Source organism: Amblyomma mixtum, chromosome 9 (assembly GCF_055824585.1).
Source record: "Amblyomma mixtum isolate Tamu chromosome 9, ASM5582458v1, whole genome shotgun sequence".
Taxonomy (NCBI): domain Eukaryota; kingdom Metazoa; phylum Arthropoda; class Arachnida; order Ixodida; family Ixodidae; genus Amblyomma; species Amblyomma mixtum.
Genome location: NC_143020.1, coordinates 113790212 through 113815231, shown reverse-complemented (window position 1 = coordinate 113815231; position 25020 = coordinate 113790212). Strand labels below are relative to the sequence as shown.

Here is a 25020-nt window from a genome sequence, read left to right as displayed (position 1 = left end):
CGTTGATACGTGCGACGTCACTAACACCACTAGCAATGTGTCCGCGCTGCAGATTTCAGCATGCCTTCCGCAGTAACGACACCGCGCTTTGGTCTGGGTATCAGTTGCCACAACATTTTGCAACTTTAACATTCACTTATCATTAAACACGAGGACGCGAAGCAGCGAAGTCAAATCTAGGGAGATTAACCGCCGCTAAACGCAGTTTAGATACGTTGCGACTGCTTGTGCGCTGCCTCCACGTTATTTGTTTAACTCGGCTGACATTGTGAGCATGAGTGGCAGTAAGAAAACGTGCTTAGGGCGAAATATGTCACCTCTTTTGCTGCGTTGCTGCTAGTAGATCGTTACCACTATATCCACTCACGTGTAGCACGGCTGGTCACGTGACCAGCCAGCCAACGTTGTGACGTCACCCAAGTGAGTGCTCCGCGCGGCCCCGCCGATTACATGACCTCCGTAGTGTGTCGTCATCGTGACAATGCCTCGGAAAGAAGACGAGGAGGAATCGCAAATTTATAAATCACATATCGCAAAATCATCATTCGCAAAGCATGCAACAGCTGCAGCGGATAGACGCACTGATGAGAAACGCTATGGCACAGACATTTTTTCGATCTGTAATGGCGACAGCTTATGGAGTTGAACCCCATTGTAATGCAGTTGAAGGGTTCCGGCGGTTACTTCGTTATAGCCTTAGCTTCGTTATAACCCGTTTTGGCCTAGCTTCCAAGGGGAATCGTCTCTCTTTCGTTATATCCACTATTTGGTTGCAAACCGTTTCGTTATAACGAGGGTCGACGTACTTGCATGCTGATGGTCGCACTGGGCACCATGTTTATTTCTTGTTCGTCGGCTATAGAAGGCACGAATATCACTTACAAGTCTCGGAACGTCGCTGATACCACACGTGTGTCCCCGGTAATAATTTTATTAAGCTTTTGGTAGCAATGGTTCTTGCTCTAGGAAATCGAAGAGCGTGTTTCAATGGGTGATTTGGATTCAGGTCCTGGGTTCTGACTGAACCGCAATGGCATCGTTCCTAGACTCTCCCGACGTCTTGTTGCTTCGTGGATTCGGAAGCGGCTGCTCGGGATCGCCGACTGGAATACGCCAGCAGCCATGGCTCTGTCTGGCCTACCTGCCCTTACGACATTCAAATAAGATCACCAAACTGCTTGAGGTCGATTCTAGAGGCAAAAACACGTAAAGCTATTGCGTTTTGCCTGCGGGTACCGCGGTTTTTTTAAGCAAGAAATGCTTTTAGCTCCCGTTGTTGGCAGTGTGGTGACATCACGCCGAGACAGAGAGCCAACATCCGGGCACTGAATTCTATTCATCCAGGCACTGAATTCCACACATCCGGGAGCTGAAAAGTGAGCATCAGGGCACCGTACGAGATTTAACGAGACTCATACGTGATCTGTTAGGGGCTTTGAGAGAGGGCCGCTTAGAGCAAAAAGAGCGGAGCGCCGTCCCCAAGGATGGCGCAGCGGTCCCGCACTCACGCATGTAAAAGACCGGCCGTTGGGCCTTCAGCTCATGATGTTTCCCCCTTTGGCAGGCAGATGTATACACGCTCGCGGAGTATTCGAACGCGCAGCATATACATTCTTGTCAGGCCTGCGTCTCGTAGTGTCCGCTACGCTTCGACGCAACAAGACGAGTGTGGTGTGGTGTGTTGAACACTAGACCCATTTCAAGATTTCGACTAGTACCATCTACAACCAATGTGTTATGCCCGTAAACATTTCATGCTTACTCTATTCTCGGTTACGGGAGAGGCAGAAATTTTATGCTTCGCTGCTGAAATTCATGACTGAAAAATGTGACTACTCGGCGCTTGTATCTGTGGTGCAGAGATGGCCGCATTGTCGAAACAGTTTTGTTTTTTGTTTTCTGTTCTTAATTCGGTGTTTAAGCCGAATGTAGTTCAGGATCGAAAAGCAGAAAAAATTTGCTTTTTAGCGTCGGCAATTGAACGGGAAGCTCTTCTATTTTGATGCAGCCATACGACTGAACACTCCAGAGACCGCGTTCACTCGTTGTTGACAGGAATGGGAGTAATTTCTCAGTGGCGTCCACCCGAGCACAGCCATACGGCTACAAAGGAAAACTATAGAGCTTTCTCAGAAACCTTCGCCCTGGTTCGGGATTCGGACCCGGGACCCCCGCTTCACTGGAGCAGTCGCTCCACCAACTGAGCTCACCGGGACGGCAAACTTATGGTAAGGCGAGAGCGAATTGATCAATAACTCAGCGGGAACAGTGTCAAAAGTATATAACATTTAATATAATCGCACACTTCCCGTCGGCAGGCTGACTTTTTTTTTTGCTGCCGTCAAAAGCTTTCCCTATTGGTTTTCTATAAGGGCGTTAACTGCTCGATGCGAGTGATAGAAACAGTCCAAATTAAAGATTTTACCGCACATCAGAAGAGTGGACCATTACGTTGAATACTTCCGTAACAGTGCCTTGCAATTTTCCAATATTCGAAATTTTTGTCCAAAACTGTTGCCAGAGGCAGTATGTAAAATATGTGGGAAACAAAGTGAGAATTCCGCGCCCTCCACGGATTGTAGGCGAAATTCCGTTCGCTATAACACTGCGTTTATCCTCATTCAAATGTGCGATTCCGCTTCTACTGCAGAAAGGTCGGTATTCAGGCAAAGATCGGCGAAATCGGTGATTGGGGATCTTAGTAGTAGCGCCATAGTAGCGCGCTATAAAATTATGGGACTGGTGCTTGTGGGTTTCTAAGTGGACACAGGCCACCACCCACCGCGGGTTCGAGCTTCGCGCGAGCCAAGGGCCCCGATCAGCCGTCACCACACACACACTGGGACACCGATGCGGTGCACTCAACCTCCGCTGGGAGGAGAGCGATTCGCCGCAAAGAAATAAGCCTCCAAGTTCACAAAGGAGACGTTTATTCACGTCGTCCTTCAGCAGTACACACACACTCAATCGTCACCCCGTCCCGGGGGCGCGCGAGGAGCAAGGCTCCGCTGCGCGCACGAAGCGACTCGAGTAATGCGCACCGCTAGCACGCCGCTGCAGGAGAATGTCCCCGCGGCAGTGCTGTGATCTCTCTCCCGTGTCGACCGTTGGGCCGGTTGCGAGAGAGAGTGGGCAATCAACGCAAGGTACGCCTGTCAGAGGTCGCTGGACCCCGCTGGACAGGCTCGAGCCGCTGCAGGTCAGAGGACACGTGCGGGCGAGCTCGAGCATATGCACTGGTCCGAGCGGCAAAGGCCGGCAGGGACAAAACAGTAGCGTACGCACCTTACGCTGTCTCGGAGGGATCTCTCTCTCTGGGCCCCGCTCGGACGGTCGCGCAGCGCGCGGCCGCCCAAAGCGGGTCCCAAATTCCCGCCAAAAGGCGCCAATGGCAAAGGCCCTTGGGGAGCCGGGGCGGAGCTGTGGCTAAATGACAGTGATTAGTCACCCAGCCGCCTCTCCACCGCCTGAGGCGGGAGCAAGGGAAAGAGGAGAAACAACGCGGGAGGCCGGCAGAGCCGCGCAAAGGCGACGGCGGAAAGCCAGGTTTCCCACATCCCCCTCTCCTTAAATGCCCTCCTACCCATCGGCAAAGCACGCGGCCAAAAATAAAGAAATCAATACACAAAAAAAAATAAGCTACACTTCAGTTCCAAAATAAAGAAATGAATACACAAAAAAACTAGATACACTTCAGTTCCAGCCACAACAACGTAAGAAAAAAACAACACAAACAAAGGAAAACAAGGCAAACAACACTTGCATACGCTTCAGTAAATCAAAACAGCTTGCAGATTATATACACGGTACACAAGAAGATGTGAATAAAACTGTACAGCTATGTGACAGGTGGATGTCAGCCTCAAAGTTCGATGGCGCGGCCCAATGGGCCGGTCGGCGACTCACCGCTCGCAGACTTCAAGTTGAACGCGTTGGGAGGGCCGACGACTGATGGCGGTCTTCTTTCCGTTGATGTAGGGTGCGTTGATGACGACAGGGCCGCGGCAGAGCACTGACCTCGCGCCCTTGGACACGACATCACGTTCGGGCACAAGAAAGTTAGTGCACCCCTTTCACGCCGGCTGAAACGGGCGAGGACGTTCGGCGGCGTCCAGATGTGTAACCTTGTCCACAGCGAGGGGTCCTTCTCATCCTCGCGCTCACGCAGAAGGACACAACGGCACAACTCACAGGCGTCGCCTTGGCTCATGGTTACGCGCGCACACAGCCACAGCCACAAACACGCATACACCGGCACGTGCGCGGACGCTGGTCGGCGACAACGACCCCTCATCAGAAGCGTCCAGAGGCGCCGCGGCGAGGGTCAAAGGGTGCACTTTCCACCCCCCATCGCCCCAAACGCCCCGCCAACTTCCCCTCCATACGGGCCGCACAAAACTCGCGCACCGCGACATACGGCTCCTTAACGAGCCAACCACCCACAGTCGGGCCGGAAATGAGAAAAGGCGCGCTGTACAAACGACACCTAATCCAATCTATTCCTTCTAGAAGATAAGAGCAAGCACGAGCGGGCTGAAGTTTGCCTATGTACATCTCGGTACGTTAGAACGAAAACAGATGTACAAGCGGGGAAACGAAAGTGGCTAGAAGCTGACTCAAACAAAACAAATAAATAAATAGATAAACACACAAGGCTGGAACTGAGCATGCTGCAAAAACAAAAAAAATAACACACCGTGCTTCGCCTAGGTAGGGCCTGACGAGAAAGCTCGCCAGCTAGCTGAGGCTGCGTGCCTTCGGTTGCGGAAAAAGTCCGCCGTCCGGCATTAATCACACCGGTGACCGTCGCCTCAGATTGTACCGGTGCTCCGTACGCTTGCGTTCCGCAGCACCAGTTGTGCCTTTGCGCTTGCCTTTGATACCAATGGGTATCGGCGCAAGCTCGTCAGACCGTGACGCGTAGGCCTTCAGGTCTACGATGTGGGCACGGCTGGTTTTCCCCGTAAGGGGATCCTCCAGCAGGTACGCGAGTGGCGACCAGACTCTGACCACTCGGTACGGACCAAGCCACTTAGGAGCGAGCGAGGCTGAGAACCCCTTGCTCGCATCGCTAAGAACGTGGTTGCGCTTCAGGACAAGGTCACCCACCTGAAAAGTCAGGCGGCGGTGCTTGCGGTCATATTGAGCTTTCTGTTGGGCTCTGGCTGCCGCCAAACTCTGCCTTGCTCTGTTGAGAGCCCGATCAAGCCGGTCCCGAAGCGTCGACGCATAAGCAGAGCAGTCTGCCCGCGTCTGCTCATCCCCGAGCTGGCTCTGCACGACGTTTGACATCGGATTCGCCAGCTCCCTCCCGAAATTGAGGAAGGCGGGAGAGAAACCAGTTGAGCGATTCTCAGCTGTTCGGATGGCGAACGCGAACTCACTCAAATGGTCTGCCCAATCCTTTTGACACTCGGCAAAGGCCGCCAGCATTGGCTTGAGCGTTCGGTTGATTCGCTCGGTCAAGTTGGACTGGGGGTGGTAGGGTGAAGTGGTGTAGTGCTCGATTCCGAGGGAACGGCACGTGTTACCGAACACCCGAGCGGTGAAATAGGACGCATTGTCCGTGATCAGTCTTTCCGGAAAGCCGAACCGACAGAACACTTCCTGGAGTTTATCCAGCACCGCTCGTGCTGACACTTTCCGAAGGGGGTACAACTCAACCCATTTGGAAAAGTGGTCAGCGACTACCATCAGGTAAATGAACCCCTGCTTGCTCCTGGGGAAAGGCCCCATCAAATCGCAGGTGGCCATCTGCCACGGACGCACACTGTCAATTGGTTTCATCATTCCAGGCGGCTTGCCGCCCCGTGACTTCACCGCTTGACAGACATGGCAGGAACGGCAATAGCGGAAAATGTCACGCTTCATGCCGGGCCACGTCACCGATTGACTCAGTTTTGCAAAAACTTTGGAGCCACTCAGATGACCGGCCAGTGGTTCTTCATGAGAGAATCGCAAAAGTGCGCCTCTTAGACTTTTGGGGATAACCACCTTGAACGGGTCGATGGACTCGTCATCGGTGGCTATGTTACTTCAGCACGAGCCCGTCATGGTCCAGCAAATATGACTCCCCGGGGTTCGCCGCGACACACGCTGGCTTCTGCCCCCCTGCGCCCGCTACAATACAAGTAGCGTCACGGCGCTCCGTCTCCCTGAGACCGTCGCTCACCTCGCGACAAAAGGGGTCATTTTGCTGGGCTTTCAGTAGCTCTTTACGGCTGAAAACGATTCCAGTCATCCCAGAGGGGAGCCTGGTCTCGTCCCCACTCAGGTTTGCAGCCAAAATTTCCGTTCGTGTCGGAAACTCCGAGGCGCTCACGAAGAGCTTTGCCTCTCGTCCGCTTTGCGAAGCGCTGCTTGCCTGGTTAGCGGAATGGGTTAACCCGTTTGCGGGTTCCCCCTCCTTGCCGCCCGGCGGCTCGTCCGCTGTTTCGCCCCCTCCGCCTACAGGCGTCAAGGCGCCGCTGGCGAGTGGGGCACGGGATAGCGCGTCAGCTACCACATTTGTGCTCCCCTTTTGACACTGCACGGAAAAGTCGTAATGCTGCATCAGGAGAGCCCAGCGCGCCAGCCGACCCGCAGGCTCGCGGAGCCGAATCAGCCAACTGAGCGCACTGCACCCCTGCCTCAGTGGAGGCTTGGGCGGGCTGCACGAACGAGGGAGGCAAGGCTCCTAGTTCGATGAGCGGCGCGGTTTCCACAGGGAACCGGCCAGCGCCTCGCCGTTCCCAGAGCAGAATTGACTGCTCGCGGGGCACGGCTGCTGCTGTTCGAAACTGCCGGTTGCGGCAGCGTGACACGAACTGCTTTCGCACTGGGCGGAAAGCGTGCACAGCTGAGGCATGTGACCAGCGGATGCACCGCAGGGTGCTTCCGATACTGCTCCAATGGGAGCCACGTGGTCAACATTTTGGGTTGTGTCACCGTAAACCCCAATGGGGGCCGCGGCCAACCACGGTGTCTAGCTATTCGAAGGAACAGCAGCCAGCGGATCAAACGACGCTACAACTCCGTAGGGAGCCGACATGTAGCTGCCGAGTGCCGCGCTGGGGGTGGTAGACACGGTGCGCAAGCGTGATCGTCAAGGCGACCTGCTCGGCTAATGTGCCATCAAAGGCGTAAGCGCCAATGACTTAGCACGTTGGGCGCCAGTTGTGGGTTTCTACGTGGACACAGGCCACCACCCACCGCGGGTTCGAGCTTCGCGCGAGCCACGTTGGGCGCCAGTTGTGGGTTCCTAAGTGGACACAGGCCACCACCCACCGCGGGTTCGAGCTTCGCGCGAGCCAAGGGCCCCGATCAGCCGTCACCACACACACACTGGGACACCGATGCGGTGCACTCAACCTCCGCTGGGAGGAGAGCGATTCGCCGCAAAGAAATAAGCCTCCAAGTTCACAAAGGAGACGTTTATTCACGTCGTCCTTCAGCAGTACACACACACTCAATCGTCACCCCGTCCCGGGGGCGCGCGAGGAGCAAGGCTCCGCTGCGCGCACGAAGCGACTCGAGTAATGCGCACCGCTAGCACGCCGCTGCAGGAATGTCCCCGCGGCAGTGCTGTGATCTCTCTCCCGTGTCGACCGTTGGGCCGGTTGCGAGAGAGAGTGGGCAATCAACGCAAGGTACGCCTGTCAGAGGTCGCTGGACCCCGCTGGACAGGCTCGAGCCGCTGCAGGTCAGAGGACACGTGCGGGCGAGCTCGAGCATATGCACTGGTCCGAGCGGCAAAGGCCGGCAGGGACAAAACAGTAGCGTACGCACCTTACGCTGTCTCGGAGGGATCTCTCTCTCTGGGCCCCGCTCGGACGGTCGCGCAGCGCGCGGCCGCCCAAAGCGGGTCCCAAATTCCCGCCAAAAGGCGCCAATGGCAAAGGCCCTTGGGGAGCCGGGGCGGAGCTGTGGCTAAATGACAGTGATTAGTCACCCAGCCGCCTCTCCACCGCCTGAGGCGGGAGCAAGGGAAAGAGGAGAAACAACGCGGGAGGCCGGCAGAGCCGCGCAAAGGCGACGGCGGAAAGCCAGGTTTCCCACATGCTTAACGCACCTTGAGCGGGCACTGCGATAGCGGCGTGTCCTTGATCCGGTGCGCACGGATGGAAGTTGATGAAGACGGCGACATGCAATGTACTGTACAGTCGGGGACAAAAGTCCCCGGACCACGTGTTCTTTAAATGAAGCTTATAGCTCTACTATCAGACAGCGCCTGCAGACCGCACTAGTGGAGATGAAAGAACAAAAATTTAACTTTTACCTCCACAAGTGTGGTCTCCATCCGCCGGCTAATAGCAGAGCTATCGGCTTCGTTGGAGGAACACGTGGTCCGGAGACTTTTGTTCCCGACTCTCCCTTCGTGAAGTGGCCAGCGAAGCTGATCTGTCCGCGCCGCCGCGGGTTCGAAACTCAGTTAATTGGGGCAATATTTGTTTTATTTCTGCACCCTCAAGGTCATAGATTCCACAAGATTCTTAATTGGGCTTTTACCCCGTGATGTAGGTCTTTCGCACTGAAATACTTTGTACGATGGCGCTCTTTGGGCAAAACTAGCTCGTGTGACCAAAAAAAAAAAATTCAGGGGGCGCTTTGTTTACCTAAAGTGCGTTGAGGCGCGGTGCTGTTGCTTGTGTCACTGAAGTGTGGTTAAGATGTTAAGCGTCGCCTCTAAGAGTGGAACGCCCGTTCGGCTGTACCCCTTGCTCGTCGGTAAACCGGTTTTTGAGGAAAGGAAATGCATCTGTCTCGCATATCTCGGTGGTAACCTGAACCTCGCCGTAAGGGAAGGGAGGAAGATGGGAGTGAACGAAGAGACTGTGTTCACTAGACGCGCCTTTGTCCATTCCAAACCATCGAGCTGGCATGGCGGAGTGGTTAGCGTGCTCGTCTCACACTCCTGAGACCCTGATTCGATTCCCCAACTCGACCAATTTCCTACTCGGTGTTATTTATTTATCTGGTCTGACTAGAAAGGTTAATTAGGCTAATTGGTTAATTAAGCAATTAACTAAACTCAGTCCACTTACTGGGCGCATCACTATACGATCCCTTTAATTGGTTGCATGGTTACTAGACAAAGTACAATTGGCCCCGTTTGAAATTCGCGCAATGTGACGTCACGACCATTTCGACCAATTGAAACAAGGTAACTTGGGGAAAAAACCCACCTAGGCGCAAATGATTTCACAAGGACACAAAAAGAGACCGGTCTACGCTAACACTAACTACCGGACAGAATTAATTAAAAATTGAGCAGTTGTCATAAACTAATTAGCTGACCCTTAAGCAGGATATTTGAAATTACATCCGCCGGGGCTCGCTGTTAATTCCTGGTAATATTTTCTTCATATTTAAACCCCTATATTTAGGAATTTTTAAGTGTTCGAAAACGTTTGACACACCATGTATATTTGCAAGTGAACGACATGCTTTATAAATTCACCTATTCACATGCACTTCAACCGCCCATTCTATCCATGACTCTCATTCACGTGACTGCTACAGATGTCATCGAAGCAGTCACGGAGTTGCCCTGTAGTCGGAAGCAGTCCCTTTGCCGACTTATCACCACGACGGAATCGTCACTATTCGTACATCGTCATGTCATGAAAGAATGTGAACCCGTGTGAAATTTTCCGAATCAGAGGGAAAATAAAGCAAGAACTATCACGTGATGGTTGTCTAGTTTCTATCTAATCAAGAAGCGAACGACGTATCACTTCAGCCGATAGCGCGTTTTATCCGCCAATGGCTTTTTAACTAGTGACGTCGTGCGTCCGCGGCCCTATAAAAGAAGGTGCGTAATCGTTTATGTGCGCCTTGTTCACTCGTCACCGCATAGGTAAACATCGGTAGTAGTTTGCTCGCAGGCGCTCGCAACTGAGACGCCCCTAGAAGCAGTTTTCACTTTCCGCCATTGCCCATGACATCACCGCCGACGCGGCCGCTATACGTAGTGCCGCCACCCATGGCACCAACGCCGCCACCGGTAATGGCCCCACTACGACCGCTGTCGCCGCCACCACCATCATCGTCTCCACCATCGTTCCCACCATCACCTCCACCATCACCTCCATCATTGCTTCAACCAGCGCCTCCACAGCCGTCTCAGCCGCCACCCCCATCGCCACCACTGCCGCCACCCCCATCGCCACCACCACCGCCGCCACCGTCGGTGGTCCTGCAACAGAGCTGGAAACCAGTGCAGGTATAACACTGGCTTTTCTACCGACGTGTGCATACTAAACTTGAGAAAATCGTCTTGTTAATCGCGTGTGTGATAGCAGGGAAATATTCATACCAGGAGTTGATGCATGGTTGCATCCCTTGTGGTTGCGTTCATCACTCTGTCCTTGTTTTCATATGCGTACTAGTGTTTACAACTGCGGAGAATTCTATTAGAGCAACTAGTGCTTTCAAGGAATCGCGTTTCGAGGGTTTAGAAGGTTGAGGTTACAGCGGAACCCATGGAAACATGCTGTCTAAAGCGATTTCATGGTGATCACTTCAGGATTCACTTATTTGGATTAAACTGCTGTAACATGGTTTATCTTCGTATGAAGGCTGCTACGAATACATGTGCTTAGCTATCCCAAGGATTCCTCCTTCCTGAGCCGTCATCTTTGTTGCGGACTAAGCGTCCGCCATGCTAGGAAAAACATGCGAGTCCGTTTGCCTGAACAAACGCGATAACCTACAAATCGCGCTAGTCTGTGCGTCCTGCCACAACCTTACAATGTCTTGAGCCATTTGCCACGAGGAAAAATTCATGAATGGCAATATCGCGGGAAGGCGATACGAGTACTTGTCCTTCTTCGTCCTTATCATTGTTGCGCTTAAAAATTTTAGGCATAACCTCACGCATAAATATACAGCCTATGCAGCCAGTAATATACAGCCTCTTTCACACTTACAGGGAAACTGGAAGGGCGTGACGACAGCGCTTTGCGAAACGCTACAGCCGACAGCCGGCGAGAACCGACGGTAAAGACGCATGCGCAATAAGCCCGGGAAGCTACTTTATCCGCGCATGCGCCTTGCGCCGCCCATTATCTCCGGTTGTCGGCAGTAGCGCTTCGCAATGCGCGGTCGTCACGCGCCTCCAGTTTCCCTCTAAGTGCGGAAAGGGGCTGTACTACAACGCATTGGAAGCTAAGACGCTAAGTGCAATAGCGTTTAGCAATGCAGAGTGCTAGTTAGATTGTACAGGACCCGAAGTATACTGTCTTCATTGTTCTCTAGTTGTGCTAGTTAGATTGTACAGGACCCGAAGTATACTGTCTTCATTGTTCTCTAGTTTCGGCCTCGCTGGAGCAGGGTGCATTCTTTTCACGCACGGTATACGTCTAGCTGAAATCATCGTAGTCGAGTTTGCCATTGACGCTATTGCCCGACACAAAGCGTTTGGATTCCGTCCATCGCAACTGCGACCAGCGCTGGGGTGGACACAGTAATGGAAAGATGCTGATGTATCTTACAGCTGTGTCTTACCGGTACTCACCTACGGGGCAGAAACGCGGTGGCTAACAAAGGGGGTTAAGATTAAGTTAAGGACAACGCAGCGAGCTATGGAAAGAACAGTGATAGGTCTAACGTTAAGAGATCGGAAGGGGGTGGTGTGGGTGAGAGAACAACCGCGGGACAAAGATATCCTAGTCGAAAACAAGAGGAAGAAATGGGCTTGGGCAGGGCATGTAATGCGAAGGCAAGATAACTGCTGGTCCTTAAGGGTAACGTAGTGGATTCGAAGAGGCCAAGCGTAGCAGGGGGGGGGGGGGGGGGGGGCAGAAAGTTATGTGGGCGGATGAGATTAAGAAGTTTGCGGGGATACGGTGGCCGCAGCTGGCGAAGGACAGGGTTAATTGGAGAGGCATGGGATAGGCCCTTTGCCCTGCAGTGTGCGTAGTCAGGCTGATGATGATGGTGATGATGATGACTGATGCTAACCATACGCGCAGTTCCCTAACAGACCCCGTCTGGTGGCTAAGCGGCGTTCTCATTTGGCCGCTGATCCCAAATAATGCGCCGCCCGTGGGGATGACTGCCTCTTCAGCACCCCCTGAAACGACCCCGCAAGACTACCCTGGTGCCTCTTGCCATTTAGAGCGTGAGTTTCCTCAATTTAATTTCGAAATTAATCTGGTTTGCACGTCGCTGTACGCCGGTAAAGTTCAAAGCCAGCTGAGCAGCGCTACGTTTGCGGCGGGGTGGGGGAAGACCAGTCTGTGTAGCGGTCCTGAGTAATGGTAAAGTACAGCTTCGAGCATAAAATGCACCGACGTCTGCTCTTTGACCGTAGACATCATAGCCGAGCGTTTCTGATATCAGGTGATCGTCCTTTGTTTCCTTGTGCTTCCGTCACTAACAGTTCGCACAGTGCGCAAATGCTTCCTCTTGTAACTCGCTATTGCAGCGGCACAGTTCATAACCCAACAATTCTGAAAAAAAAACATTTTTGAGAGGGAAACCGTTAATGAAAGTAATTTTTTCATATAATGTAACATTTCGCTACAACAATCAATATATCCGTAGATCACTCGACGGCAGTCTAGGATTTTTTTTTACATTAACGTTTTTTGCTGTCCTCAAAAGCGTCGCCCGTTGGTTTTCTATGGCCGTCTTACATATCGGCCGTCTTGCATTTTGCTACATATCGGCAGATTGGACCGTGACCCTCAATATTTCAAATTTCTGTACGAGAATGTTGGACCTGTTTCACCTTGAGGCAATCACTGCCTGCGCGTTTATAAAGGCAACCTGCAGTGCCCATGCCCTCTGCAGTTCCAGTGCGCGCCTGAATACTGTGGTCGTAAGCCACCTCAGCCGCGATAAGCGCGAGACCACGTTCTGAACAATTAGAGACACACGTTTGGCTGACCACATTCCTTGCTTAAATGCTATCGCTATCGATGTAGTAGTCCACTTAGTTGACGCATACCACTTGTGGCTTCGACTACACGCAGGCAGGTGACACGGAAATGCATTACTGGTTTGCCTAAAATCCTTTATCATCTTACTAAAGGCTGTGTATGGCGCGGCGATGGACAGGATAAACTTCATCGCAGATCCCTTCTCAAGCAGCACAATAGCCCTAATATTGCAAACGGATGGTTTCAATCTGGTCCCTTCGTAACACCGGCCTTTGCCAGTGTTTCCATTATTGGCCCGATTACCGGTGCTACTTCTGTTATATCGAACAGCTTTCAAATCTTTAGAATAGCGATCTGTACGCGGTCACGCGAGGGCAGTAGATTTATGCGGAATGACTGTAGCCGCGCTTAAATGTTTCCACGGTGATCGAGATTTCTGTAAGTGCTGAAGGCACCCGATTTCGAATATCCCCTTTCGATTGAGGACAGCCGAAAGCGACGCGGCCGTTCTTAAACCGTCGATCGACGAACGCACTTCGCTATCGTAGTAGAACAGCCGTTTGGGCAAGTTGGTCCACTCTACACAGAGGAGTAAGCAGGGCGTAAATTTGTTCTCTAGTGCACGCCCTTTAATATAAGTGTGTGCGCTAGAGGAAAAATTTACCCCCTTTTACTCCCATATGTGCGTATTCGTGTTTAGAGTGTGTAGATTTATGACAAGGCAGACACCACCAGCGCTTATTCGCAACTCTTGTTCTTTGTGCTCTATTAGTGTGCGCTGCATTTAAAATCACCGTGCTATCGCCTCGTCGGAGTTGCTTTTCTTTTTGAGGGCACAGCAGGTTAATCCAATCAACAGTTATGTGCACTAGCTTAGTATTCTACTTTCTGCTACCGTCACACCACCCGTGCCATTGTTTGCGTATAGGATTTGTTCGCAACCATCTTTACGCCCCCAGTTCCCGCTATAGCTTTTGTGGTACGTTTTTCGAAATGTATGAACTTGTTTGTTCTTGACACACCCACTACTGCTATTCACCTCCATTTTTTTTCATTTCAGTTCACTGACGTCACCCTGCCTTTCCCATCTTCTACTTACAACAAGCTCCGGGCAAGATCATACTTACGTCATCCAAAATGAATAAATCATTCTTCATCAGCGTTGTCCTGCCGTCTCTTTATGCCGCCAGTGCCAATTAACCATGGCTTCTGGCGTCTTTTGAGTAGCCCTCCGTGCTTCGAAGTTTCGCATCTCGGAACGCTTCGGCGACTGACTTCCTAAAGACCTCCCAACACGATTACGATACTCGTTCGTGTGTCATTAATGCGTCAGCATTTAGGTTGTCGCCTCGCAAAATACATGCGGATTGTCTGTCATGAAATTCTCTGATTGGGCGAGAGGTCACGTGACAGTGTGACCTCTTCGCAGCTTGCCCACCGTGGCAGGTGCGAACCTGGCAACCGGACTGTCAGTACAATGTCCATTGTTACCAAATTCAACGCAGTTTCCACCTACCACCGTGGCGATACGCATGAGCATTAGAGGAGCTCGGGAAAAGCAACCTGGGTGTCGCAAGCCCCACCGTTGGCTGTGTTTGAAGTGCAGCCACTTGTCGGCGCTATGGCGCATCGCTTAACCGCTGTACCACTTCATCAGTAGTGGTATGAGGACACACCGCGGTCTAGGAATGCGATTGGTAGGATCATGACGTCAACACCACGTGACCACCAGTGAGCCAATCGTAGGGCGCCGCCAAATGTAGAAGTCCGCCCTTCCGCGCCCACCCCCAAATTTTCAAGGCAAGAAGGCCCACTTCAGAAAATGTATTAAGGTGGATTCGGGGGTGGATTAAGTGAGATCAGTTGGTGTCGTTAGTGTAGTCCCGTGTGGAAGGTATAATCTTTTCCAAAAGTAACCAGGCTGCTCGGTTTTCTTCTCAGTCGTATGTTACGCAAATATATTATGCCAGCCCTCAATCTCTATCTCTGTATGGCAAGAAGAACTTCTGTCCTCACCTTCAAAAGACTTTTTGTTCTTTAGGGGAGCCATGAGGGCTCTACTGTACTAATGAGAAGCAAACCATGCAGCCTGGTTACTTTTGGTAAAGACTGTACTTGAACATTCTAGAAGGTGATGACTCATGCATGCCGTATACGTTAATGCAAATGGCTTCCACCTAGAGTTCTGAGTACGTAATCCCACTTTCGGTATTGTCGAGTTATTGGAAGACTGAGATACGATGAACATTCTTCGGAGTATTCCCTTGATTGCTGTGCGTACTGCGTACAAATCATAGCTTCAGTAATACATCTTAATTGCATGCGTCACGATTTATTTTATGCTGTTGCGTTGTTGCAAGCAATAAAGTCGCACAGTAGGCTGCGAATTACATTAATGGAACACTTGTTTAATTATGGTCACTAATTAGTCACAAATTAATGTGGAAACGGCATGTGCTGGCAACCAGCTTGCCAGTCTACTAAAGCGTTCGGCAGGGGAGCCAAGCGACAGTAGGGACTCTTAATCGCTATTGCGCTTAAGGTGAACCTAAATGTCCCCAACTTGTCTATCATTTCAGATTAGCAGTAACGAAATAACATCTTTCTGCTTCGGCCTTTCTATACGAACTCTTCGATTCTGATGCAGCGTTCCATCTGGAAATTTGAGCTCGCGCTAGTTTCTCATTGATAGTAATGCACAATTTTTGATGTTTGTAGTAATTATCACACCGTTACATAATACCGCAGCGGTGGCCTAGTAGTCTGAGCGCTCGCCTCGCTTGCGGTAGGCGCGGTGTTCGATCCCCAGTGCTGCCGTGTACCCTCTGCTGATACAACGGGTAGAAGCTTTCCCCTAGCCTTATGTTCGGCTTCTTTAGGGTGAAATGCTTGAATTGGGCCTTTGACCTCACCTTGAGTAGATTTTCTGGAAGTAGTAAGAGAATATGTCTACGGAGGGCAGGTAATGACCGCTGATCCGGAGCATGAGAGGGAAATAACTAGAAGAATAAGAGAGCGCATATGACAGGTTCTCTCGGATCATGAATGGCAGTTTACCAAGATGCCTCAAGAGAAAAGTATACAACAGCTGTATCTTACCGGTACTCACCTATGGGGCAGGAACGTGGAGGCTAACAAAGAGGGTCCAGCTTAAGTTAAGGAGAACGCAGCGAGCTATGGAAAGGAAAATGATAGGTGTAACGTTAAGAGATCGGAAACGGGCAGAGTGAGTGAGGGGACAAACGCGAGTTAATGACATTCTAGTTGAAATCAAGATGAAGAAATGGGCTTGGGCAGGGCATGTAATGTGAAGGCAAGATAACCGCTGGTCCTTAAGGGTTACGGAGTGGATTCCAAGAGAAAGCAAACGTAGCAGGGGACGGCAGAAAGTTAGGTGGGCGGTTGAGATTAAGAAATTGGCGGGGATACAGTGGCCGCAACTGGCAAATGACAGATTAATTGGAGAGACATGGGAGAGGTCTTTGCCATGCATGGGTGTAATGAGGCTGATGATGGTGTTGATGAGTAGATTTAAAACACCTCGTGTCATGCCGCTCTTTGTCTACAGGTGCCTTTGCGCCATAAATATCTATCATCATCATCATCGGTTAGATTATAAAAGAGCGTGGTCATTTCATGGCAAACTCCGTTTTTCCAGGTTTGAAGAAATAAAAATTGCGGAGGGCACTTCAGATTGCTTAGGTGCTTTGAGTGTGAAAGCATTGTTTTTATTTGTTTTCTTTTTATTTTTCTCTTCCTTTCTAATGACACCTACTCTTTAACATACAGTAATAAGGCAACGCATATACTAGGCTTACCTTTGTTCGCCCAGATGCAACGTGGTTTTGTGGCGAATGACTTGCACGCTCGCCTCGCAGTCTGAAAGCCCTGGGTTTAATTCCCCCACCTTTGGAAAAAAAAAATTCTTGAATACCACGATGACGTCATCTGTAAATTTTTGGTACGCTCTACTGCTTGTCAACGCCGACTCAGAGATTGTGCAACCACTTCTGCGGTTCAGGGAAATTCTGGACGACTATTGCGTACGCCGTCGGCTTTTCCCGGTCCCTGCTAAGGACCTGAGTAAAGCCGATGAGCGAACTCTGAGGCGCCTGCAGACCAACACTTTGCTGTGTCCTGCAATAGCGAAACATTTCGACACCGAAATTGATGGGCGCTGCCCTCACTGTGGGGAAGTATCCGATACCTTCTACATGGTTTGGGCCTGTCAAAAGAATCCTTCCTTTTTTTTATTGCGAAAGCAATACCACTTGCACTTCACGCCTTTGCCGTGCCGCGGCGGTGACCACCACTGACCTTCATTTGACCTTGATTGCATTGGATTGAATTGGACTGGACTGGATTGGATTGGATTAGATTAGATTGGATTAGATTACATTGGATTGGATTGGAATAGATTACATTGGATTGAATTGTATTGCATTGGATTGGATTGCATTGGATTGGACTGGATTGTATAACCGATGCATCACCACAAGTCTAACCACAAGCACCACCACCAGCTACACTACCAGCTGAACCATGGCGTAGCTACGGATATTGCTTTCGCAATTACCGGGCTTAACCAAGCTAAGCCACAGCGAACTTTTTCCCCCAGAATCTAATTTGCCGCTTCATTGTAAGGGCTGCGGTGGGGGCTCGTGCAGACCCAACCTTGAGGAAACCGTGGTTGTAGGTAAGGGGCGCGAACGGGTTGCTCGCGAACTGAAAGAAGCATTTTTGATTAAGAAAAGAGGCCTGAATTGTGTCCGTGATGCGTCGATCGTTCTGTACAAGGCTGAAGAAGGGTTTTTAGAAAGATTTGTATGAGTAAGCAACGATTGTACGCGTATCGCCTTTTTTTCTGCTGTAGTCGCTGGTGTTCAGTGCCTGAATTCAGTTTTAATGTGTAGGAAGGTGTGTTTTGTTTTCTGGCTTTTTTATACTACTTTCGTCCTTTCTGATGCCATTCAAATATGTTATTTTGTCCTTATGCACCGCGTCACATCTTTCGGTGTTTCCCTTTTTTCTTGTAAAGAATCATCAACTCTCTTATCGCTTTTAACTCACCTCGTGTCAAAGGGTTTCTTTTATCGTTTTATCATCTTTTACCGACTTCTGACGTTTACTGCAGTTGATAGGTGGCGTGACGATGACCGTATATATTCTGTGCGTATTTCAATAAAGAATTCAGTTGTCAGTAAACGCGTCGTCCTGTCTTTCTTTCTTGTGTTTGTTTTTTGTGTTGCGCTAACTTTTATCAGCGACTATGCACCAACTCGCCCAGCAACAAGTTTCACTTGAATCCTTCCCTTCCCCCCAATCCTTCCCCTTCCCGAGAGGCATGGGAGGCAGCCCTGCTCAACTGCTCGGGGCTGGAGTCTCAAAGGGCTCTAGTCCAACGGGTAGCGGCCTCGTCCAGCGGGGTCCCGGACTAAGGACTCCACCTATGTAAAGGGCCATTTTTGGTCTGCAAACTCTCCTGTTGTTTATTAAAAAGTTGTCACCGCCACCACGCCTGGCTTCGTTGTCGATGAGCCATATATTGATTCCGCATTAAAATTTTAAACCTGTTCCGTGGTTCATTCTCGTTTCATGCCACCTCAACCAGCTAACCCAGCAGGCTCAGTCCAAGCAAAGAAAAGGTGGAAGCAAAGTCGTGAATACGCAGTATTTTGTCATGGTTGTCTCTATATTACCAGTATTAACATTAAGAATATACATATGGTTTCAGCACCATTTTAATTAGCTATGTGTGGTAATTTGCGAGTGTGCAAAGAGAGAGCGGGAAAAGCACCTTTAGAGAGCAGTGCTTGCTTGCTTCGCTGCGAAAATGTTCATCGCGTCCGGAGTGCCACACTATATAGGTGCCCTCTAAAAACAATCGAAACATTATATCACGTCCCAACTATGCACAATCTATTCTCGTAAGAGTGAGAAACAAGAAAGACAGTGTAAAAAAAAAAGAACAATGTGTGGTCTTATCCGTGCCGCACCTGTACGTATGCATTCACTGCACTGTTTCACTGCAATGCATTCACTGAATGCATTGCACGAATGCAATGCTACGCCGTGTTTTCTTCTCATGCAGATATACCAGGCGCTGTAAGTAAGCATCTTTGTGCAAACGTCTCCATGCTCTTGTCTTACGCGGCTTCGCTCTGTGCGGTAATCAAGCGATTATTACCAACTCAGAGCGAGACCTAGTCACTATAGGTCAAGCTTCCTCCGCGATTAAAGTGAACTGAAATACTCTAGGGCCCTATATCCACGACCGAGTGCCATGAGGACGTTTTGCGGACATTGCTGGGATATATTTTTTTTATTCGTACATACTGCAGCCAGCAGGGGCTGTGACAGGAGTGGGGATATGGAATACATGAAAAGCGTATATATGTTCATACATACAAGCGTGCATACATAAAAAGTACAAACAAAATATAAAATGAACGAAACAGGGTGTCAATGGCATTCAATGGCAGCCAAAAATTGCGGAATTGGAGTTGAACGAATTTCACCGGGCATGGAGTTCCAGCACTGGATGGTGCATGGGAAGAAGCTGTATTTGTATGCGCCAGTCCGCGCGTAGAGTGGAGAAATGTTAAACTATAGTGGCGCCTAGTTGATAATGAAGTATAAAAAAGTAACATGGGTGTTCATTGCCACGAGGCGCGGCGACAGTTGTAGACTCCCCTGAATGAGATGTTCATCGGTCTTCGGCTCTCGCCTGATCCGTGCAAAGGCGACCCTTAATTAAGTCGCACCACCGCGGCAGTATCAGTGGTGCACTTTTGCGTCATCCTGGGTTTCGTGGCGGCGGGTGAAAATGTAAACCAAGCCTCTTCTGACTTTTTATTCTTCTTTTTTTTCTCACCCACGCGGCCATATTCCTTTTTTATTGGGCCCCGCCGCGGTGGCTCAGTGGCTACGGCACTCGGCTGCTGGCCCGAAAGACGCGGGTTCGATCCCGGCCGCGGCGGCTGAATTTCGATGAAGGCGAAATTCTAGAGGCCCGTGTGCTGTGCGATGTCAGTGCACGTTAAAGAACCCCAGGTGGTCGAAATTTCCGGAGCCCTTCACTACGGCGTCCCTCATAGCCTCAGTTGCTTTGGGACGTTAAACCCCAATAAACTAAACCAAACCTTTTTTATTGTTGTGCCTTTGTTCCTGCAGCGTACATCGCTTTCGTTTCTGTCACTTGGCTCCGGTTTTTGCATCACCAGAGAGTCCTGAGTTTGAATAAAAAACGCTGAAAAAAGGTTATCAAACTCGAATCCAAATCTCACAGCAATAATTGCATCGTTTGCAGCCAGACAGGTGACATGAAAGCCGTGAAATGCCGAAGTATCAGTGCTTGCTACAAGCAAAAATTTGACCGTAGTTGTCTCCGTCCCTCTAAATGCATTCGCTCATTCAAAATAACGACTTTGCACACCATGCATAGTCGACCGAGGGCTCCGGATTTTATTTTGACTATCTGGCAATTTTTAGCTCGCACTGAAGTATCAGAACACAGGGGAGGTTTTGCTTTGTTTATTGGGGTTTAACGTCCCAAAGCGACTCAGGCTGTGAGAGACGCCGTAGTGAAGGGCTCCGGATAATTTCGACCACCTGGGGTTCTTTAACGAGCACTGACATCGCACAGTGCACGGGCCTCTAGAATTTCACCTCCATCGAAATTCGGCCGCCACAGCCGGGATCGAACCCGTGTCTTTCGGGTCAGCAGCCGAGCGCCGTAACCACTGAGCCACCGCGGCGGGCACAGGGGCGGTTCTGCTGTACACTTATGAAAGTGTACAGGGGCAGTTTCGCAGTACACTTTCACCGAAATGTCGACTTGGATCAAACCCATCACTTGAAAATTGTTTTCTGAGGAAAGGAAATGACGCAGTAACTGTCTCACATATATCTGTGGACGCCTGAACAGCGCGGAAAGACAAGTAATAACGGAGGGAGTGAAAAAAGCAAGAAAGAGGTGCCGTAGTGGAGGGCTCCGGAATAATTTCGACCACCTATAGGGTTCTTTAACATCGCACAGCACACCGGCGCCTCTTGTGTTTCGCCTCCACCGAAACGCGGCCGCCGCGGCTGGGTCCGAACACGGGAAGTCTGGCTGAGTAACACAGCGCCGCAACCACTGAGCCAACGCGGCGGGTAATCCATCACTCCGTGCCAATAAATGGAGCGCCATGGCCAGTGGAACCCCACAACGGCTAACAATGCAAAAAAAGAGAAAGATTCGTGTCTTTTCAAGCACTGTGCCTAGAACTATTCCTGCCAGAATACTGTGCGTTGGTCTCTGTACAGCTGCATGACTTCCCTTCTACGAGGTAAAGGTAACCTACCTGCACAGACATCGCTATGAACGTGCATGCCTGGAAGTCTCAAAAATTGAAAACAATATGGCTACCGTGATGCATTTCGTCGTTTTCGCAATAACAGTGGCTGGTATAGTGGAGTCCTTTGGCCTTACACTTCGGGGGTGAACAACACGGTCTAGGGGTTTCTACATGGCTTTCACTGGCCAGTGTCTTCTCTGTGGCCCTGAGTTTTAGTTTGCATCGTCAGAGGACGTTCTTTAATTCATTCTATCCATGAATCTCGTTCACATGGCTGCATACGGTCGTCATCTAAGCAGCGAGCCAGTAGGTCTATAACTGGGGGAATTCTAATCACCGATAGCAGCACAAGCGAACTAAGTGCGCTCCATCACCGCCGTTACATGAAAGAATGTGAACGCGTGTGAAATTTCTAGAATCAGAGGGTAACAAAAAAAGAGCTATCGCATAGTGGATATTGTATATCGGTGATATCGAGATGTGATTTCTGTATTACCTGAGCCGCTAAAGCGATCGCTCAGCCAATGGTTTTGTGACGAGTAACGTCATGCGCACAGCTCCTTATAAACGAAGGTATGTAAGGCCTTGCGCGCACTTTATTCACACGTTGGTGCATAGACAGACATTACGACTAGTAGCTCCACAGAAGCGCCTATAAAGGCAGTACTCACCCAAACCGCCATCACCATGGCACCACTGCCAAAGGGTAGACCACCGCAGCTCCCCGGGCTGCAACCGCAGCCCGCGGGAACGCAGCCACGTCCGGTTTCGCAGTTGCCGCACCCTACTTCAATGGTGCCGCAGCCCGTTTCAACTTTGCCTCAGCCCTTTATATTGATAGCGCCGCCCTATTCGGTGTTTCCGGAACCATCAACGGTGTTTGTGATGCCGGCTTCGCCGCAGTTGCAGCAGGCGCCACACCAGTCGAACCATGTGCCACACCAGTCGAACCATGTGCCACACCAGTCGAACCATGTGCCACACCAGTCGAAGCAGGCGCCACACCAGTCGCAGGAAATGTCGAGCCAGCCGCAGGACGTGCCACGCCAACCACTGTACAGGCCACGCCAACCACTGTACAGGCCACGCCAACCACTGTACAGGCCACGCCAACCACTGTACGTGCCAATTCATCCGCAATACGAGCCCAACCAGTCCCAGTACGCGGCCAACCAGTCCCAATACGTGGCACCCCAGCCGCAGTACGCGGCAACCATGCCGCAGTACGCGGCAACCATGCCGCAGTACGCCGCACCCCAGCCGCAGTACGCGGCAACGCAGCCGCAGTACGCCGCACCTCAGCCGCAGTACGCGGCAACCATGCCGCAGTACGTGGCAACCCAGCCGCAGCCCGCTGCACCTCAGGTAAATGCTCTGGAACCGCATTTAAAGGCTGTTGTACCACTGCATGAGGCACCGCTGCCCTGCTCTTGGCCTAGCTGACAATCACTGCCTTTCGAGTGCGGAGGAACTGCACTGATGTGATGGCTTATCAATTTATTTATTAACGTGTGCATGTGTCGCTTGATATATGATCTTGTTAGCTGCGTGTCCAGTAGGGAGAGATAGTCGGGCCTGCCTGGGCAGGTTCCTTGTGGTCGGCTCTTGATGCTGCTTTCGTCTGTGGCCGCATGTTGGGTGCTGTTTAGAGGTGTCGAATCTTGGGCTTGTATAAGCCGGCTGGGCTGGCGGTTTCAAGGAATGCTTTCCCAAGTGGGAAGTAGGCCAGGATTCATACTCCGACATTAATACCTAACAATGAAAAGAAAGAGGGAAAGCTACGGCGCTAGACCTGTTGATGTCTTCGTGCTTTGTCTCAGTTATTGTTTCGCTACAAAATTGACGTGCGAGTTAAGAGGCCCAGTGCAACACCGTTCCGCATTAGGAACTTCTCTCGTTGCTGTGCAGTTGTGGGTCACTGGTACTTGTCTGTATATTTGTGAAGACTCGATATATCGAGATCACAATGATGCACAGAGTTCGCCATTATGCATAATCGTCGTGGTGCCAGCGATAGAGTTCAGCTTATCTGCACTGTAGCCGGAGCTGGGATAGGCGCCGCATAGTCGGCAGATAGAAACAGAGGTCATTTAAACCTGCAGTGCTGTCATGTTCACCGAATTGCTGGAAAACTGTTTGTAATTCTCGCCTCTATTAGAACGTTGCTACCGCGAAAGGCAGCAACACTATGCGGACTCTCAATCAGCCGCAGAACGCCGCATTACCGGCGTCCCGCCAAGGCGGTACCGTTTGCCTAAAAGTTGTCAATGCGTGTGCGCAATGGCGTGGTTTTTGTTCTCAGGAGCCGCATCCTGGGTCTCCGGGTCATGGCGGAGACAGGCGCCCGTGGTAGTGACGATGGACTCTTGGACGCCCTCCAAGACAACCCTTGACGAGGGCACCCTCGCCTCCTGACTTTTAGACCGTAATCTTTGTCAATTTCCATTCGAAATTCATGTGGTTCGCATGCCGCTGTGTGATTGAGCGAAAGCCAAGTGACCATAGCTGCCCTCGAGGACAAAATAAATGACTTCTTATTTCGTTGCCGACGGTAGTGATGGAGTACTAGTTAGGTAATTTAAAAAACTTCAGTTTGGGCTAGATGGTGCATATCTTTTTTTGAAATGAATTTAAGCGCACAAGAACACGCACACAAGAGGAAACACACAGGACAGGCGCCTGTCCTGTGTGTTTCCTCTTGTGTGCGTGCCTGTCCTGTGTGTTTGCTCTTCTTGTGGGCGTGTTCTTGTGCGCTTAAATTGGTTACTACTAGATACTAGTTAGATCATAAAATCTTTAGGCACAGTTAATTCGTTTTGTCATAGCAGAACGTGTCACGTTACAGCGTTAAGCTCCAGTTCACTGGCAAAACCGCTGTAGTTTTGGAGTGTCGAGAAAATACTGATTGATCGAGGCGTCATACGTTGACCTCTCGAACGGTAATGTTTCAAACGAATTAAATTGTGAATATGAGGTTGTAGCATGACTCAGATGTTATTATGGCATGTAAGAATGAAACGTTAGTCTTTAGGCTGAAAAGAAAACTGGTGCATGATTAGGTGGGAGTCAGACCTGCTTACGTTGTGCTGCGAGTCGGAGTTGCTATCCCTAGGTCACCGAGGCACATTCGTTGTACTTGTTGAAACGGAAGACGTTGTGTATCTTGTGGTGTGTCACGTGGTCTAGTGTGCCTACTGATGTATAATCAGTGAACAGTATGATGGTCAGTGGACACCTAAATCGCGCTTTCAGGTACTTGGCGGTGGTGTCCAAATGCAAGATAAACTGTGCTTCCGCACAATATTTCGTGCTCAGCAATGCTAATCCGCCAGCAATATTTTTACGCATGGTGTATTCGCAACCATTTGTACGCCTGCATCTGTTTGCACTCTATCTTCGTTGCTAGCTTTGTTTGAAATTTTTGTATTTCTTGTCAACCGCACTGACTCCTGTTTCCCCTCTGCCCTTTTTTTCATTCGCAGTTCAATGACGCCGCCTTCCGTTCTGGTCTCCTCTATTGACCTGGCTTTGGAAGAGCTTTCCTTTATTCCTTCATTCAAAAATAAACAAAGCATGTTTATTCGAGCTCTCGTACAGTGCCCTATTTCTCGAGCGTTAACCATCTCCTTAGGCGGCTCTAAACGTGACAGCGTTAAAGCTCCAGCTCTGCAGGAAACCTGGCGTCATCGTCGGCATTGAGCGACAAGTGCTCGGAGAAGCAACTTACCGTATTTTCCGGTGTATAAGACGCACCCTTGTATAGGACGCACCAGCAAGAATTTTGAGAAAAAATCGCGTCTTATACACCGGAAAAT

General features: G+C 50.5%; 1 protein-coding gene across 1 annotated transcript in view; it reads left to right on the top strand.

Moving 5' to 3' along the window:
- Window positions 1-23630, top strand: part of LOC149330808 (uncharacterized) — a 93218-nt gene extending 69588 nt beyond the window's left edge. The window contains exons 2-3 of the mRNA XM_089559984.1: window positions 22109-22570; window positions 23508-23630. Of these exons, the coding sequence (XP_089416110.1) occupies window positions 22223-22570; window positions 23508-23558 (399 nt within the window). The 5' untranslated portion in view covers window positions 22109-22222 and the 3' untranslated portion in view covers window positions 23559-23630. The remainder of the gene's footprint in view (window positions 1-22108; window positions 22571-23507) is intronic.
- Window positions 23631-25020: the final 1390 nt, after the last annotated feature.